The sequence below is a fragment of the Microtus oregoni genome, unplaced genomic scaffold (genome assembly GCF_018167655.1).
Source record: "Microtus oregoni isolate MIOR12 unplaced genomic scaffold, Mior012 000021F_ref0000039, whole genome shotgun sequence".
In the NCBI taxonomy this organism is placed as follows: domain Eukaryota; kingdom Metazoa; phylum Chordata; class Mammalia; order Rodentia; family Cricetidae; genus Microtus; species Microtus oregoni.
The window spans coordinates 28,842,255-28,862,196 of record NW_024543080.1 but is presented as its reverse complement, the minus strand read 5'-3'; the positions used below and the strand labels follow the sequence as shown (position 1 = coordinate 28,862,196).

The 19,942-nt window shown below is 38.9% G+C and overlaps 1 protein-coding gene across 1 annotated transcript in view; it reads right to left on the bottom strand.

The window, feature by feature from the left end:
- Positions 1-1,783: 1,783 nt before the first annotated feature.
- The window catches only part of Pds5a (PDS5 cohesin associated factor A), a 101,808-nt gene continuing 83,649 nt past the window's right edge, over positions 1,784-19,942 (bottom strand). The window contains exons 26-33 of the mRNA XM_041671205.1: positions 19,294-19,408; positions 17,886-18,018; positions 16,971-17,090; positions 14,796-14,858; positions 14,052-14,197; positions 13,039-13,147; positions 8,692-9,044; positions 1,784-4,254 (exon numbers count right to left, since the gene is read on the bottom strand). Of these exons, the coding sequence (XP_041527139.1) occupies positions 4,251-4,254; positions 8,692-9,044; positions 13,039-13,147; positions 14,052-14,197; positions 14,796-14,858; positions 16,971-17,090; positions 17,886-18,018; positions 19,294-19,408 (1,043 nt within the window). The 3' untranslated portion in view covers positions 1,784-4,250. The remainder of the gene's footprint in view (positions 4,255-8,691; positions 9,045-13,038; positions 13,148-14,051; positions 14,198-14,795; positions 14,859-16,970; positions 17,091-17,885; positions 18,019-19,293; positions 19,409-19,942) is intronic.

The window sequence follows — 19,942 nt, the reverse complement described above, 5'->3', positions numbered from 1 at the left end:
CTTCCATATAGCAGTTATATTATTTCTTAAGACAAATGTTTGCACAAAATGGTTTTTAACGAAATAGAGAATAAGCTGCATGTTCCTTATCATACTATATATGACTTTACTATCACATCAGTTCCCAACTACCTTCCTCTTCTTTTTATGATAGCCATGGCTCGCCTGGAACTCAGAGATCATCCTGGGATTATCCAATGCCACAGATACTGCCCTTGCACTAGGCTGCCCCTTCTAAGTATAGAAAACTCCAGTTTGTTCTCTTTCAAGCTCCTTCTGAAACAATCAATGTTGTGTTGTTTAATATATATATGGAATAATATGGCCTTTGCTAGATAATGACAGGAGCAACTAGGTGCAAAGGGACAATGGCAACTATTTAGCAACAGGTAGTAATAAGGAAACATGATCTGCAAACACACCCCACCTGGAGTCCTGATTATCACCTTGGCCCAAAAACTTTAGAGAAATGAGACATTTGTCTGTGCTAGAATTTGAGGCAAGAAAACCAACCAGGCTATTATTCTTACAGTTTGTGAAAACCTGACGTTATGGTAACTAGAAGTCTAAGGCTTGGGTGGGGACAGCAATCCCAGCTCTTGAGGGGTAGAGGCAGGAGGATTAGGTGTTCAAATTCATCTTTAGCTATATACTGTAAGTTCAAGGGACAGTTTGGGCATGCGACCACCTGGGGTTCAGGGTGCTGGACAGAGAGCTTAGAGATTATAAGCTTACAGAGGACCTGGGTTCAATTCCCAGCACCCACCCACATTGGGGCTCACAATCAACTCTACTTCCAGAGGATCCAACATTCCTTTCTTTTTTTTTTTTTTTTGGTTTTTCGAGACAGGGTTTCTCTGTGGCTTTGGAGCCTGTCCTGGAACTAGCTCTGTAGACCAGGCTGGTCTCGAACTCACAGAGATCCGCCTACCTCTGCCTCCCGAGTGCTGGGACCAACATTCCTTTCTAAACCAGGCATGTACATAAAATACTGGCATGCAAGGAAAACACTCAAATAAGAACAAAGACAAAAAAAAAAAAAAAGGGAAAGGTACAAAGGGATGGAATTTAGAAAGTTCTGTTGGCCGTATTACCTGGCAGGCAGTTGGGTCAATACATCTTTCCTTCAGCACAGAGATTGGTTGAGGATTATCAGAGCTTCCCCCCCTCTTACCTTTGTAAATATTCAAGACCAACATGAAAGGGTGTAGTGGTTACATATGACGGACATCTTCTCTCCCTTCTATTTCAGGTGGTATTAGTAATGATACACTAAATACCGTAACATTTTTGTTAAATTGCTAAATGATACTGTATTGTTTGTGGAACAATGGTCAGAAGTACAGCACAAGTACACCCCCTAGAAAATATCCTTCACCTTAGTTCTTTGATCAAGTTATAGAATCTATGAATATCAAGGGTTAAATATGGGGAGGATCAGATAGAGGTGAAATGTAAAGCTAGTCTGATGGTCTGTCCCATCTCCCATTCTGTCCATCTTCTACTCTGTCCATCACGTGATGTGCTCACTCTCCATTATTAAACCATTTGACACATTTACCACACAACAGGAGGGAACAAAGATCATTCCTTCTTACGTTCTTAGCTTAAAGAACACATTAGAAAAATTTCCAAAGATCCTTCAGAAATGATTGTCCAGCATTTTCTTCTTCAGTCACTATAAGCTCCATCAGAGGCTTGAATGGGAAGTGAGCAACCATGTCTCACTGACCTTTGACACAGGGCGCATGGATATTCAGGTTCCCACACTCCTATATAATGCTGCATTTCTTGGTTTTATTTGAAACAGTGCATATTTGTAAGCATTTTATGGAAGGATTTTACACTTGTCATTTACACAAATTACAAGGTTCTGCTTAAAGTCTTTAAAAAAATTCTAAAAACCCAGCCCATGTGCAGCACAGGGATATGCAAAACTACTTTACATTATACACACTTTTATCAAAGGATACAAAAGTCTGGCTTGTAGTTTTAGACAAATACAAGAAGCTTCAAACTAGACACAAAGGGTTAACAGTAATTCTCAAATATAAGTCTGCACTTTTGTGTTGTATTTCTCTGAGATGTAAATACCAAATTCCTAAGAGATTTTACATTTTCCTTTTCAAAGAAAACCTGACACATTTCCAGTAATTGAGTCCCTCGGGATTAATCCTTGAAGAGTTTTCTCTCCTCTCCCTGCAAGCCAGAGATCTAGTCCTCATGCTTACACACCCATGAGGAGCAGACCCTGGAAATAACTGTCCTGCTGCAGAACTCCAGAGAGCCATAATGAGTGTGGACAGTCCTGCTGTGCTGTTAAAATACTAAACACCCAGGAACCTTCCCTTCTTGCACCTTGTGACTAATCGGTGGCCCTAAGAATCAAGTTGTCTGAACTTCAGATTTCTTCTAAATAGAATATAGCACTGATTGATTGAGGGACCTTACTGATCCGTATGCATAGATACTCTGTCAGCTATTGGAGGCAATGTTTTGTTTTTTCTAAAAGGTCATGGAGAGGCAGCAGGAAGAGTAGGGCTTTTATGCCCTTTCAAGAAATGTTGTCATTGGTATCCACTGTTCTCTAGCATCTTCTGACACCAAACATGTACATGTAAAAGAGCTACAATACATAAAAGAAAAAACCCAAGTTTCACCCAGTCAATTTATAGCCCACTCTCAATTATCTATGAGAACCTAAGTGATATATCATCTATGAATTTCATTCTGGAGAAAATTTTGACACTTCAATGATTTTATATATCCCATCGAGACCAAGTCATAATACAAATATGATTCTGCTACATTCTGCTAGGACTTTGGGCACAATCCAAGTGGGGAAAGTAGAGACAGGCAAAAACTCTGAGGATGAGAAAAAGTTAATTTCAAGTTTCTCCTCAACCATTCTTGCAGATGCCTTTGTTATTCTTATGTTTAAGATGACTACAAAATTGCTCACTTGAAGAATAACCTGTTTTACACAGATAACTGAGAGTTGACTGGAATCATTTCCTTTGCTTCTCTGACTTTAGCCCTTTCACATAAAAACTCCTAACGGATGAAAGCATGATAAAAAGATTGAAGACTTCCATAGGACATCTAGAAGCATTTATTTTATGCAAAAATGAAATATGATTATGTGTACACAAATGGTGCACACATTATCTATGCTGAACAATGAATGCCAAGGAACAGAACATTGATGTAACAGTTGTCTGTAAATTAAAGTTAAAAATTGAGCCCCAATTATCAGACAAAAATAAAAGGCTTATTTCCTAACAGCAGGGAACTGAAAGCTGACAGCAACCCTAAGCTCTGTTTTCTTACAAAGCTGCCAGTGTCCACCTACTTCTATCACAAAGGAAAAACAAAGACAAAACAAAAGGAAAAAAAACAACTCTTTTTTTACATTAATAATAAAAATCTGGTGACAAAAATTATAAAACCAAATCCAGGACAGTCTTTACTCCTTTAAAAATCCCAATATTCCAACATAATCATAGGAGCAAAACCATTTAAAAGTGATATTCCTTATGAAACAATATGTACATTTATTGCAAATTATATTAAACTAAAACAGGAGAAATCATAATATGAAGTGTTTACGACTTGCAAATCAATAATAATTTTAATTATTTTCTCATTCTGATAAAAACCAGAAAGCAACATTTATAAAATTGTCACGATATTACTTTTCATAGCAGGGAACAGAAATCTGTACATCTCATTTTTGCAGAAAAGTAGACAGGCAGAAAGAATAATACATAAGTTTCCAAAAGGAACACAAAGAAAATGCCATGTGATCTCCGTAAGAACTCAGTTCAGTAGACACCTGCTCTCCTGTGGTGAGGATGGACGTGCTCTCAGTGTCAGTGTAAGGACATCTCCACTCTTTCATGAAAACTGCAGCATGGAAACAATGGTTATTATGCCTTTAAGCTCCAGATATACAGGAACTGGAACCAAGAGTTAAGCAATTTGCTTAATTATTGACTTTTCCCAGGAAAAGTCTGGGGAGGGGAGAACGGAGACGCTTTCAGCCTCTCTCTAGTCTCTGCTGTACACGCCCACCAGAGGACTGTGGCTGTGGAAAAGGAAGGCTAGCTTCTTTCAGTTCTCAAGGCAGAGAGTGTATTTGAAGTGAGCTTCATTTTCTGTTTGGGGACATTTGAATCCAAGTTTTTACAGAACCTGGAATCTGCTTCTGTTTGGCCTTCATTTCCTCCCTGTATAAGTAAGTTCTCTTTTTACCTTAGGAACAGAAGAACACAAAGTTAGAACACATGGAAGGACGAGCCCCAAAGAACCATCTACTGTATTTCATACTTTCAGTCTAAAGTTGTGAACTAGAACTTTTCAGAGCTGGAATTTCACTAGCTTTAGGGAACAAGCCAGAAGCTAAAGAAAAACACAGTGCCAACACATGAGTCTCTGCGCAGCTGCCAAGTGCTGTGGCCAGCGCTTATTTGTTTGCAAAAGCTAAGCCAGTCATCTTGAAGAACTGCAGGTTTTTAATTAATCCTTTTAAAAATGAAATTATAGGAGAAAAACTATAACTAGAAATTGGACAGTAAATTTATAAACAGTGGAGCAAGTCTTGATTTTTGGGCTGTACGAACAAAAATAATTTTGTAATAAACCTAGGAAAACAAAACCAACCAACCAATCCAAAGATTAAAAAGAAATTTACTTTTTACTGAAAGTATATTTATATCAAACTTAATACACAAGCTATAGCCACAGCCCTATAATCTGCAAATTCAGGAGGCTGAGGCTTGAGCTGGGGTAATATCTGACAGCCCTGTAAACCAATGGAACAGTTGTATGGCAGGAGCTTATGTCGTCTTCTCACTGCAGAGCAAACCAGTAAATCCGTCTGCTTAAGAAAGACCAAAATTCCAAGATTCTAAAACTCCCAAGATCCCACACTTAGTATGCCAGGCAGACACGGACCTAAAGAAAACCATCATCCACTATCATACCTCTCTAACAGTTAAATCTCCCATAGGTTGTAAGTTTGAAGGCTGTTTGCCCACTGTCTTGCCTATTTGTTAGACAGGTTCTCACATAGACCAGGATGGCTTAAAAATCCATTCACAGCCAAGATGACTTTCACCTTCTGATGCTCTGCCTCCATCTGGGAGAACCACTGCCTGTGTGGCCATGCCTAGCTAATGCGATGCTGGGGACCACCCGAGATGGACACTAGTCACCACCACTGCTTTATTAATAGCTTCTTCGTCATGGAAGAATCTGCCTTCAGTATAAGCAGAACATTAAGAATCAGTAATATTTACTAGTATTTTTTGTTTGTGCTGGTCTTTTATTTTGTTATCTTTAAGTTTATTATAGAGCCTGGAGAGATGGCTCAGTGGATAAGAACACTGGTTGCTCTTCCAGAGGACCCAGGTTCAATTCCCAGCACCTACATCGCAGTTCACAACTGTATGTAACTACAGTTCCAGAGGATATAATGCCCTCACAGACATACATGCAGGTAAAACCATACACATTAAAAAAAAAAAATTCTAAAAGTCTATTACGTTTGCTCTGGGATGTGTCAGGGCCATGTTACAGTTAGTTCTGTTTCCACTCTGTGGACCTGGAGTCTGACTTGGTGGCCAGTGCTTTTATAGGTTGAGTTATCTTTGCCAGTCCGTTGTTTCTAAATTTTTTTTTAAAATAAAAAGTTGGAGCAGTAGCTGGCCTTCAAGTCATAGGCTTCCACCATGCCTCTACATCAGGTATAGGATTAAAGGTGTGCATCACCACCACTGGCCTTTATTTTTGGTTTTATCAGACTGAACTAAATAGGAAAACATCATTCTTCAAGCAACAAATCTTGGACCCAACACAAAAGTTGAGCTGTTGAGACCAGTTCCAATAAAATAAATAACGTAAGGTAAAGGGGATAGGGAACAAGAAAGGAAGAAATAATAGGGTCCTGAATGCTTACAGGATGAAAGATTTTAAAATGACTAATTAAAAAAGGAATACATCTGTAGCCATCAGTGTTAACAGGCTACTAAGGTGAAAATGGCGATTTATTTAAAGCAATGGCCACACTTCCTTACTATATGGCTGACCACATATACTAGAGACAACTTTTCCTAATACACACATAGACACACAAGCATGTCGAGTCCCCTTTACAACAGTCGTTCTCAACATTCCTAATGCAGTTCCTCATGTTGAATTGACTCCCCACCATAAAATTAGTTTGTTGCTAATTATAAACAATCATTTAGCTGCTGTTTGGCAAAGGGGTCATGACCACTGCTTTACAGGTAAATCTAACCAACTTTCACCATGGTTTGTTTCTTCTTGTTGAGTGTTCCAACTACTCTAAGTTTTCCAATTTCCAAAACTATTTCTTTTCACTAAAACTTAAAGTAGGGGCTTTTCTCTGCATGTGCTCTGAAGGAAATTCGTCTAGCTTAAAATGTGATTATGTTAGCCGGGCGATGGTGGCGCACGCCTTTAATCCCAGCACTCGGGAGGCAGAGGTAGGTGGATCTCTGTGAGTTCGAGACCAGCCTGGTCTACAGAGCTAGTTCCAGGACAGGCTCCAAAGCCACAGAGAAACCCTGTCTCGAAAAACCAAAAAAAAAAAAAAAAAAAAAAAAAATGTGATTATGTTAAATTCTTGATATTTACCTAACAGTTAATAAAACTATGGTGATATATTCATCTTCACAAGAAGGATCACACAAACGAGCTGCAAATGGACAACATGCAAATAAACGTCCTCAAGCACAAACAGCAGCAGAATCAAGACAACTTCATCTTTAAAGTACAGTATTTTAGGATTTCAGCACTGTGCTTGCTGTTTAATCATACCTTCATCATTCACATAAGCAAAGGGCCTCATGCTCTGGAGAGCTGCTGAGCTTCAATGCATGCGCGCACACCTTCAGCTCAGCACCAATCATTACTGTAATAGCATTAGCTACTCTAAGGGTTTACACAACCCTAATCTGAAAACCAAGAATATGAAATGCTACAAAATACTGATAAATTACACACATGATCAAGTGATAGAATGTCGTCAAGAATATATATGCACTAAAAATATTCCATGAAGCTACCTTTTTATTATTTATTCATTAGTCTTATTCATGTAGCCCAGACTGGTCTCAAACCAGGCAAGTGTGACCTTAAACTTTTAAGCCACCACACCCGTTTCGATGGTACTGGGTGTTGTGGGAGGTCCTCCTGCTCCTCCAGCCAATAGCTGCTGAGATACCAGCCCATTGGGGCGTGGTCTCTCTCCCTTTGAAAAAGCAGTCACTTCCCTTCTCCCTCTCTTACTTCCTTCTCCGCTTCCAGCAACTAGACTCCCTTCCTGATTGCGCAGAGGGCTGTTGTCTGGGACGGTGATCTCTAAGTGTTTTCCTCTTTAAATAAATAACCATTCTATTAATCATAATTCTAAACTGGTGTGGGATTGTTTTTGACTTACGCCTTCGCCTTCAACTGGGAATGAAGCCTAGGACATCATCCGTGACACACAAACACTTTATCAACTGAGATACATTCTCAGCTCGTATTTTTTAGGATCTGTGTATAAACATATAAGAAGTCAGGTCCAGTAGCTCATGTCTACAATACCAGCACATGAGAGGCCTAAGATGCCTACAGTTAAGCAATGATCTACAAAGTCAGCTCCAGGCCAGCTTGGTCTACAGTGAGACTGTGTCTCAAAACAAAGAAACACGCCCAGCAGTGGTGGCGCACATGTTTAAACCCAGCACTCAGGAGGCAGTGGAAGGTGAAGTTGAGGCCAGCCTGGTCTACAAAGTGAGCTCCAGGACAGCCAAGGCTGTCTTGAAAAACCAAACACACACACGCAAAATAAGAAAAACTGTGAATTTTGTGTTAGAATTGGTTTCTATCTCTTAGGTATTATTATATACATGCAAATGCCATAAAATTCAAAATCTAAAATGATTCCACTCCCCAGCATTTAAGAAAATAAAATCACCTTAGATTTCTATGTAGTAAACTATTTTCAGAATACAGTAGAGTTTTGTATATTCACATTATAGTACAGTAGCCCTAACCACCCAATTTTAGGGCATTCCCGGAGCCCTCCACCGAAACTTCATCAACATAAGGTCTGTCTCCTCGGTCTGCAAGAGTCACTACCACAAAAAACCTCACAGGGGCTGCTAATCCCCAGCTGCAGGAACAGAGGTTCACATCTGCAACCCCAGCATTCAAGAGGTTAAGGTGGCAGGACTGTCAAAATTCAAGGCTTGTCAGGCTTCAAACAAGCAAAATAAAAAATACAAAAACACTCCTGAATCATCATGTCCTTTAGAAACTGTTTATTTAATTAAGCATAATGCCCTAAAGGCTTATCCATTATGTTCAGAATGTTATTCTCTTCAAAGTAGTAATTTAAAAACTACTTTAATTTTTGATCTCTTTCCCTCTTTTGAGACAAGACCTTGCTTCATAGCCCAGGTTGGTGGTGAACTCATTAGCTCCTCTTTCTGCCTCACAGGACTGAGATTACAGAGGGGTACCATCACTTTCAGTTTTTATATATTTTCTGTAACAATACAATTAATGAAAATGTGTTCTATTTCCCCAATGTGGGGAAGCATGTTCTTTCCTACTCTGAATACTTTGTCAACACTTTCCCTGGTCCTTGACATGGTGAGGATGAGTGAGGTACATTACCTTTGTAAATCAATTTGTCTCTCTGCTGGTGTTGCCTTTTTGGCTCCATCTTGTAGCTTGGGCGCTTTGGCATTACTTGCTTCCAGACCCCCAGGGCTCTCCTGGCTGCCTGCAGCTCTCTTCCTTCCCTTGCTAGTGGGTTTATTTAGATCATCATTTTTGGTTGCATTGCCCTGAGATTCCGATTTGGGGCGACGTCCTCTTCTGGGTTTGGAAGGCGCAGGAGGTCCTGACTCATCTACTATCTCATCTGTTTTTTGTTGGATATTCTCAGTACCAGCTGCTGCTACAATTCTCTTCTTTCCTCGGTCACTGCTGATGTTGCCTTGGGTAGGCTGATCAGAATTAATTTCCTAAAAGAGCACAAAAACAAATTTGTTAACACCAATTCCATAAATACCTGAGCATATTAGAAAAGATTATAAATTTTAAAAAATAAATTCAGTTTTTAATTTTGTGTGCATGTGGATCCAATTTATGTGTGTGAAGTACACTGTGTCTTCCTCTTCAATGTTTAGCCTTATTCCAGGTTGCTCCCTAAATGTGGAGCTTGTGATGTTTGGCTTGGTTGGTAGATGGCGAATTCCAAGAATCCTACTGTCCTTCCTGGCTCACTTGGGTGGGGGGTGGGGGTAGGATCACAGGTCCATATGAAACCACACCTGGATCATTACACGGGTACTGGGAGCCAAGTTCAAGTCTTAGTCATGCACCAAAGGCTCTTTACCACTGACTCATCTTTCCAGCTCCCTGAAAGTACCCATTATTACATTTTATTATCTATTTTGTGTGTGCATATTGCATCCCACAACATATGAATAGTGGTCAGAGAACCATTTGCAGGAGTCAGTTCTCTCCCCTACCATGTGGGACCTAGAAATTGAACTCAGATCATTGAGCTAAGTGGCAATGGCTTTTATGAGTGGAGCAGTATCAAGAGTCCCTCTGAAACCATTTTACAGGAGCTGTGATGCCAGGGTTTCTCATGAATTGCTTCATTCCATTAGAAAAGTAAGCTCCCAGAGGATAAGGAGTGTGCCTGGAGCCTACCTTAGTTGTGTGGGGATATAAGATGCTAAATGAGTACTTGTTGATATCAAATGGGACACACTCTCTCGCCCCCATTACACCAAGGTTCAGTGCTCATCACAGAAGAGGGGGCAGAAAGACTACATGGACGAAAGATGAGGGGAAGTGCTGAACTCTTGAACTCACTGCAACGATGAGCTACTGCACAAGTTACGTAGATGAGGGAGTATCCAATGGTCAGGACAAATCTGACTGAGACCGCTCCATGAAACCCCATACCCACTTTTGTCTTGCTTAGGAGTTGCACACATGTGACACACATGGACACAAAAGAATAGTAAGCTGTAAAGAAAGTCTACTTGCTTTCCCTTCATGTTAGTTCCTTTTTTACTAAGGACATTCTCCGTATGTATCACTTTTCATGGAAGGGATATTTTCATAAATCAACAAGGCTTTATTCTGTTGCCTCTCAAATAATCTGTTTTGTTCTAACTTGAATCCATTCGCTGGTTTTTTTATGTAAATTCAATCATTAATTCACCTTCTCCTAAATTGTTTTAAAATTCAATATTACCTCGTGTAAAATGTTACAAGTAATAAAACCCATTTCATCCAAACCGGTGTAATGGGCAATGACAGGCAGAATAAAATTGACCTTCGCACAGATGACATTTAGGAATAGGTTAAGTTTAACTATATAATTCCAATTAACAAAAAGGAAAGAAAAGCTAGGCTTGACACACACTATAATCCCAGAATGCAGGAAGTTGGGGCAGGACCTGGCTACAAGTCTGAGACCAGCACGGGTCACACAGCAAACACCAGATAAACCTGGATTATATGCTGAGACAAAAAGCAAAAACCAACAACCAGCCAAAACAAATAGAAGAAAATGATCATCATGCAAAAAAATAGCTTTTCAACAGTTCAATTTTCTCAGAAAAAAATATTTCTAGAATGAGTGGGAACAGCAGGGGTAATATCACGAAGTAAATTCCAGAAGTCAGTGTCACACCCACTGCATTAGTGTGACTTTAAGTCTTCCCTTGAGAGGATGGCTCATCACAGTGCTTGCCAAGAGTAGTCCTCATGGACTGCAACACCACAGGGATATGCTTAAGTCCTTTTGAAGAAACATGGAGATTCTGGGGGAAAACAAGGTGTGCCAATCACACAGCCAATGTCTGTATTAACTGGAGTGACTCAGGGCCTTATATAAATATAGCCAAGTCCTCTATCACTAGGCTAAGCCCAAAATCAAACCAACATGGTGGTAATATTGTATAATAATCCCAACACTAGGGAGGCTAAGGCAGGAAGATTTCAACTTGAAGTCAGCCTGTACTACAAAGCAAACTACCCATAAGGTCACACTCACTATGAGAATTGCATACATATACACATGTAAGGAAAGCAAGTAAAAAGCTAAATGTGGAGGGAGGCAGTTCTAATACCGTCCCTCACCTGAATACAAGCAATCTTGGTTCTCTGAATACATCCAGTTCTCATCCTCCATGTTACAATTTACCACACAAAAAACAAGAGCGAATACACTGATTTGTAAACATTCATATCCACGTTGCGGGTAGGGGCATATACAATCCTAGTCCTTGGGAGGTGGAGGCAGGAGGATGGCCAGGAACTCAGGAGTTTAAATAGTGAGTACCAGGGCAGTTTGGACTACAGATTAAGACATGATCTCAAAACAACACTTTACCAAAACAAGTAACAATAATGCATATACATGTGCATGTACAATTTTCATGCAGACTAGTACATTGGTTTACGTATCAATTTTAATGAGAAATTGGTCACCAAAAAATATTCCAGGCCTGGAGAGATGGCTCAGTCGTTAAGAACATGTATTGTTCTTTCAGAGGACCTGAATTCAATTCCCAGCACCCACATCAGGTTGCTTGTAACTCCAGCTCTGGAGGGATGACCTATCCTCAGATACAAGCACATATGCAGAGACATATACACATGTACAGTAAATAATAAAAACATTTTTTTAAATTCCCTTATATATTTATAGTGCCTATACTAGAGAAATGAAGGACAGAACTGAGGGAAAAATCACCCTATTGACCTAAGAGAACTGATGATGACACACTTTTTGAAAGTACAACCAAGTCACGTCAAGGTACCCTTAAGAACATTCTTTGAAAATGTAAAAAGGAGAAGGAAAGGTTTAGTTTACCATTTTAAATCACTCAGGGCAAAATTATGACCATTCAGAAATAAAAGTTACATGTTCAATTTGCCTAGGGTTATAGCTCAGTAAAAAACGATGCTGAGCAGGCACCATGACTTGCATTTGCTATCTAGCATAACATACAAAAATACAGACACACATATAGAGGGAGGAGCCCAATGGCTAGTGAAGTTACAAGGCCCTATGAATGCATCTGATTACTGTAAGCATATATGACTCAATGTCTATAGCAGTAAGGCACCTTATGAGTTTCTTTATGACCAGTTTACTTAATTCTGTACACGGATCCCGTAAGAAGCAGATCTAGTGGTTTCATTCCAAGAATTTTGGTAGTGAAGGAGCTCCTGTGTTGTTTATTACCATGCTCTGTTTCAAGCCATTCCTACTAAGCAACTAATTTCATTTTACAAGTGAATGGAAGGCTACAGAAGTAAAGCAATCTCAATCAACATACAAGCCAGTGAGTGGCAGAGCCAGGATTAAAATCAGATCTGACTTATGCTCCTAGCACTTGGCCTCAAAACAGCTCAAAACCAAATGCAACTCCTGCCCCAGGGAATCCATCTCCTTCTCATCAGACCCTACCCCGCCCAATTCTCAAATTTGTTCTTTTAAAGTGTTTGGAGTAGCAGTGTGGAAAAGTGTGTTACTATAAATAATCATCTACAAAACGAAGAGGCTGGGTATAGAAAAAATCACTTTAAAAGAGCAAAAGCACAGTTGAGTATGAAATTAAACACATATATAAACTGTGGTATTGCACTAGCCTGCTGTCTATAATTTTCTTACCACAACCTTGTGTAGTAAAAATCTCTAAAGGAAAACTCTACTTGTTAAACTGTTTGTTTATATACTCTAAATTTTATTTTACGCATATCTTGCTCACATGTACACCTGCGTATCATATGTATGCCTGGTGCCTATGGAGGCCAGGTGTCAGATCCTCTGGAGGTGGAGTTATAGACAGTTGTGAGTTGTCGTATAGGATACTGAACTTGGATCTTCTGAAACATCATTAGTATTTAATTGCTAAGTCATCTCTCCAGCCCTAACTTGTGCATGCCTCAGCCCCCAGCACTACAAACAAATGTAGAAACATTTACCTTATTCTTTACAGTATCAATATTCTTCACAGGTGTGACAGAAATGATTCTCACAGGGTTCTCTTCATTTTCACTAACTCCAGTTTCTGATGCCTCTGAACTCTGTTCCCTAGTAGAAAAACAGGCAAACAAAAACTAACAAAGGTCTTTCATTTACTTTATTATAACATTTTTATTTAACATTCATAGCAAAAGACATAAATCACTGACTATAATCAACCAACAACAACAACAAAAAAAAGTCAAGAAATTGTTCTAAGCCGGGCAGTGTTGGCACACACCTTTAATTCCAGCATCCAAGAGGCAGAGGCAAGTGGATCTCAGTGAGTTCGAGGCCAGAAACCATGGTGTACAAAGCGAGTTCCAGGACAGTCAGGACTGTTACATGGAGAAATCCTGTCTCCGCAGGGGGGAATAATTCCCCCCAAAAGAAATCATTCTAAGCATTATCTCAAAGCAGAATTAAAATAATTTTACTTATTAATAGACTGTATTGCTATGAATCCACTTGCCAGGGAGGGGTTGAGTCCCCACTGGTTTAAACTATAGTTCTTCCAGAATTTCTATTTTTGAATGTGCTGTGATGTGATTTAAACACTATTTTAGTCTTAAATTTCAGGTAACAATAAAATCTTAAAAGTCTTAGTATTTAAGTTTGCAATTCTAGTACAGAGGCAAAGAGGCTTGCCACAAGTTTGTAGTATACAACCTATAGTGTAAAACAAGGCTTTGTTTGTAAGCCGGGTGTAGTGGTGCACAACTCTTAATTCCAGCACCAGAGAAGCAGATGCAGAGGCATCAAGTTCCAGTATAGACAGAGTTACATGGTGAGACCCTGTTTCTGAAAAGATACAGTACACTGTTGAGTCTCAACATTAAAAAAAATCCTAAAACACATGAATATTATTTTATATTCCACAGAACCTCATCCTATGATCTAATGCCTTGGATATAAGTTAAAACGTAAGCCAAGCAGTAAGAGAACAAAATGTATTCAGAGAAAAATAAATTGCCTTGAACGACTTCCGGCTGAAGGACTCAGCTCTGAATTGGCATTGATATTGCTTCCAGTCTCTGTGCCGGCGCTCCTAACATAAGGCTTTCTTCCTGTTGCTGACAAAGGCTTGTTTACTGTACCTAGGACTCCAGTAGGCTTTGGCTGGAAAAGCAAAACAACACAACAAAAACACTTTAGAGAAAGAAATACCTAAAAATTTATAAACAGCTAAGATATATGTTTTAATGTTTAAGCCAGGGGTGGTTGTTCTCTTGGAAAATTATTATGATAAATCTAGAAAACGTGTTTGGCTCTCTTAAAATAAGCAAAAACATATGGATTATCCTCACTTAATAATGAGGTAATATTTACTATCTCTTATTTCTTAATTTAAACAAAATGCAAGCCTCTAAAACATATGGAAATAAACGATGCATTTACCGTAGAAATAGACAATTGAATATGTAATCTTACATCACCTTACTTTGATGACTATCTACTGTATCAGTGTTTCAAATTATTTATCTTTCTTATCTACTCATTTTTATTTATAAAATTCTTCACTATGAACTTTAAATAGTTTTAAGCTTTTCACCAGAGCTAAGAGTATACAGCAATGACTCTGAATAGTGGCTAACTGCAGAAAAATATCTGAGAACACAGATGGTATACAAACCCATAATGCATCCCTAATAATCTGGGGGCAAAAAGGCACAAGAAACATATTGAACAAAGCTCCCAAGAGGAGATGTGTTAGTACCTTTCCTGTTAACAGAAGCACTCTTGTCTCTTCTGAAATATAACTTTTGTCATTGCAGAAGTCCTATTTTGAAAAAAAACCAAAACAACAAAATGGAACACTTTTATCATCTAAACAGTATTTTCAGGATCTGTTTTACAAGCAGCAACTGTCCTTACGCAGCTGTTCCTGGATAAATGCAGGAGGTGCATCTTCTCCCTTTGTAGTGAACCCAGGAAAACTTTCCCACAAAATAACATCCTCAACCTTTGAACATTTCAAACTTCTGTTTCTTTGTTTTGAGACAGGGTTTCTTTAAGCAGTTCTGGCTGTCCTGGAACTCACTATGTAAATCAGGTTGGCTTCAAACTCACTGAGATCCTCCTGTTTCTTCCTCCACAGTGGTGGGAACAAAGGTGAGCACCACCACAGCCAGCAAGATTATTTTTATTTTTATGTGTATAAGTGTTTTGCCTGCATTTGTGTAAGTGTACCATGTGTATGCAGTTCCTGTGAAAATCACTTTCACCATTTTAAATAAACTATATTTCTAGTTTTTCATATTGTTTAACGTATTATCACTACCTCTTACTATAGTATAAAATCTACTTTTCAGCTGATAAAGTAGACAATATGTATTTGTTAGCACTGTAATTTTAAAAACAGTTTCATGTAGCCCAGCTGCTGGTTCCTGATCCTCCTGCTACCATGCCAGCCTTATCCTAGATTATCCTTAACTTCTAATATTAACAATATATGCTGGGTACAGTGATGTATGCTTATATTCCCAGTTACTGGGAGGTGGAGGCAAGAGGATCTCAAGCTTAAAGCCAGTCTGAAACAGGTCAAAAAGCAGGAATTATTAGAACTGTTAAGACCTATGTTCAAATTACAAAGACAAACACACCACAAAACAAATAAGTAAACATAACATTCCCTAACAGTATTGATACCAATTAGTCAATAAAAAAGTTAAATCAACTGCAAACAATGATGTTTTACTAAATTATGTTTATCTATATCTATGCTATATTTTGGGGGGTGAGGGATTGGAGAGGGAAGAACTCCGGTGACCCTGGAAACTCAGTATGTAGATTAGTATTGTATTCACAAGAGGTCCAACCCGACTCCCAATGCTGAGATTAAAGCTGTGTACTAAGTACTATGACCAACTCAAAAGTTTGAGTTGACTTTCCCTATTACATATGCTGGAAGTTAAGAATAAAGTACAATCGTGTTAGTAAAGCAACAAATATCTGTAGCAATACCATCGACCCCAGTACCTGGGAGGCAGAAGCAGGAAGATCATTTGCCCTTAGGAGTACAAGATCAAGATCAGTGTGGGCGTTACAACAAAACATAATCTGGGGGGGGGGGGGGGGGGAGATGACGACCGGGACCAGAGGTGGCCCATAGGGCTGCAGAGGAATGTCTTACTATTTTCATTTAAAAAAAAGTTAAAGAACATTGTATGTATGGACAAAAATGGCCTTATATAGTACTGTATACATTTTTCTTTTAGGAAATGTACCTTCATGCAGTTGTGATAGAACTGAATGAGAGGCTTAATGTACCTATGAGGACTCTTTGTCTCTCTTTCTTTGCTTTGGCTGTCCTGGAACTTGCTTTGCTGACATTCAAGGCACATGGCAGCATGCCTTTAATATGTTAGGCAAATATTCAATCATCTTATATCTTATCAATCTATGCATCCATCCTTCCTCTGGCCTTCTATGTGTCCATCCATCCATCTATCCACCCATTATTCCTCTGGCCTTGAGTTAATGATGTTCCAGCCTCGGCCTTTCAAGTGCTGTCCCTTCTGTACAGGTGAGAATGAAGCTCACTGTAGAGCTTTATGCCTAGCATTTTGTAGTCCTGAATGTAAAGCTCAAAACACAAATATACATACAATGAAAGAAAACATACAAGTAGTTATTTTAATAAAATAATTTTAAAACCTGAAAGCTTCTTGTCATACCCAGAATGCACGACTGAGCAGTAGCAAAAAGCTTCATTTGGACTCTACTACCTAGAGAAGAATAACAAGCTTCCATTTCTCAATAAATTTATAGGCTTTTTTTTGTTGTTGTTGTTGTTAAATCTGCCCTTAAAACTATACACTATTCATCACTGGAGTTGATGGTAAAAATTCAATTATCTTTAGTGATTGAAAAATAAAGTGAAGAAAATTACCTTTTCAGGTTGTGTAAAGAACTTCATTGGGAGGACTGGATCCTTTGGCGAGTCTGCATTGCACAAAGCACTTTTACTATTTATAACACACAGAGCCACATCACAAACTGTATAAAGTTTCTAGAGAATAAAAAAAAAATAAAGACAATTACATAACTTCCACGATTACATAATAATCACAAGTACCAATTCCATCAGATATATAAATTCAGGTTGAAAGATATGTGACCCCTTGCTCCTTGAACAGTTCCTGTTTCTGCTCAGCATTCTTCAGAATCCCAGTAAAGAAGGTAAACCAAAGGCATATCCACTTTCTCTCATTAGAAAGACATTACTAACACAAGACTGCTGTATATTTTATTAGTCTGTACCCTCCTCGGGGTTATTATTATTTTTTTGTACAATTTAACGGTTTCCAGAAAAACAAACTTTGTGAGTATAGGCATTAAAAAGAAACTCAAAACCAGGGCTGGAGAGAAGGCTCAAGAGTTAATACTACGCGTTGCTACTGCAGACATGGACTTGGCTATCAACACTTACATAGTAACTCATAATCATCCATGACTCTGGTTCCAGGGGACCTGGTCCCTCTTCTGATCTCCATGGGCACTAGGCACAGTTGGTATACATTCATGCATGCAACCTACTCATATACATTAAAAATATCCAAAAAACCCAAAACAAAACAAAAAAATCCAAACCTGGTAGTGGTGGTGCTTGCCTTTAATTCCAGTATTCAGGAGGCAGAGGCAGGCCAATCTCTGTGAATTCAAGGCCAACCTGGTCTATAGAGCAAGTTTCAGGACAGCCAAAGCTACAAAGAAACCCTATCTGGAGAAAACAAAAAATCTAAACTGTCGGGCAAGTCGGTTAGTGTATTTTCCTTTGATATCCACACCCTGACATCTGTCTTACCTCGTTCGTCTTGGACTCATCTGGAGACTGGGCATCTCTGGTCAGCTTAATGTTCTCTGCCATCTTCTTCATGAAGGCATGACTATTGTTCTCATTCTTTGTCATCAAGACTTCAAGCATAAACCACAGGCACCTAAGTGGAAAACACATTGAACAGAACAAATGGTTTTTTTGCTTAATGGATTAGTCAATCTTACAGAGAAGCTTAGCTCTTTATAGCGGAGCTTCGTAAAATCACTTCCGCTCTCTCTTCTTGCCCACTCATTAATACAAAACCTGTGATGATGGGATATGAGTGTTTTCCAAGGACAAGTGAACCCCAAATCATACAAAACACAAGCATCACTTGGCGAACTGGCAAAAATATATGGACAGAGCTTGTTTTTCGCCAAGTTCCCAAAACGATTTACAGATTAGAGTACCTGCTATATTCCATTGAAAATGTAGAATTAATTTGATAGCATTTTATGTGAGGGGATGGGGATGAAGCCATGACTTTTATCTCTGGCAATACACAAATTAGGTGTGGTCGCACACACCTGAGAAGTGGAGGCCAAGGTTCTCTCACTATACAGTTGGTTTGAGGCCACACTATGCTACAAAAGAAAGGTTAGGTATATGCTCCCATGCTTGATCTATGTGTGGCTGGGGCTCTAACCTAGAGCTTCATATATACTAGGGAACATAAACGACCAGCTGAGTCACATCACCAGTCCTAATGATTATTATTTTAGGTAGGTAGGGTGTTCACTCTCTCCTCTCTCTTTTCCCTCTCCCTCCTTCCCTCCCCCCCTCAACTAGCACATTCCAAGAAAAATGGTATACGAGCCAATAAATAAATTCTTAATCCATGAGGATAAATTTTCATCACAGCTTTATAAATTACCAAACTAAAGCATAAAATCTGAAATAAATTATTAATCTATTTCAGGACTTAGAAAGATGAGTATCTATAAATAGGAAACAAACAAAAGAGTAAGGAAAGGATGGTTAAATGGAAATAATTCTAAAGTAACATTTTAAAAAATATACAATAAATTAAGAAAAATTCAGGGGCTGGACTTCAGCAGTTAGGAGCACTGGCAGCTCTTCCAGAGGTCCAGGGTTAAATTCCCAGCATTTACATGGCAGCTCACAACTGTCTGTAACTCCAGTTCCTGGGGATCCAGAGTCCCCAACATAGACATACATGCAGGCAAAACGCCAATACACAAAAAATTAAAATACTGTGAGTTCGAGACCAGTCTGGTCTACAAGAGCTAGTTCCAGGACAGGCTCCAAAACCACAGAGAAACCCTGTCTCGAAAAACCAATAAATAAATAAACAAACAAACAAAAAATTAAAATAAATTATATAAAAAAGAAAATTCATGATGCTCCCATGGAATGTCTGAAACACACAACTTACTCTTTTATATCACGAAGTTGATCAACATCTTGTGATCTTGTAAAATCAGGATCATGGGCTAGCAGGTGAATCATGTATGGAACCACATACTCAGGCAGTAGTGATAGTAATTTCTCTAAAATGAAAAAAATCATGGTTAACGAAAACAGCTTTTATAAATTCCTTCATTGTTTGAATTCTAACCATTTGCTTCTATTTTTTTCTCAGATATTTACAAACAGAAAGGAATGTGTGTTCAGATGACACCGTAATATTTTTACTTTTATCCTGCAAGAAATCAAAGCCAAAGAATAAACAAATTATATAGCAGATGACTGGAACAGTCAGGGGAAAAAAGCACATACTTTAGTTGATTTTTTTTTTTTTGAGGTAGGGTCTTCTGTTTGTTTTTTTGTTTGTTTTTGTTTTTTCGAGACAGGGTTTCTCTGTGGCTTTGGAGCCTGTCCTGGAACTAGCTCTGTAGACCAGGCTGGCCTCGAACTCACAGAGATCCGCCTGCCTCTGCCTCCCGAGTGCTGGGATTAAAGGCGTGCGCCACCATCGCCCGGCAAGCACATACTTTAATATCTGAGTAATATGAACAAATTAAACCACACTGCTGACTGCATAAAAAAATATAGTTCCCAGGACTATCCCCCAACTCCCTCGA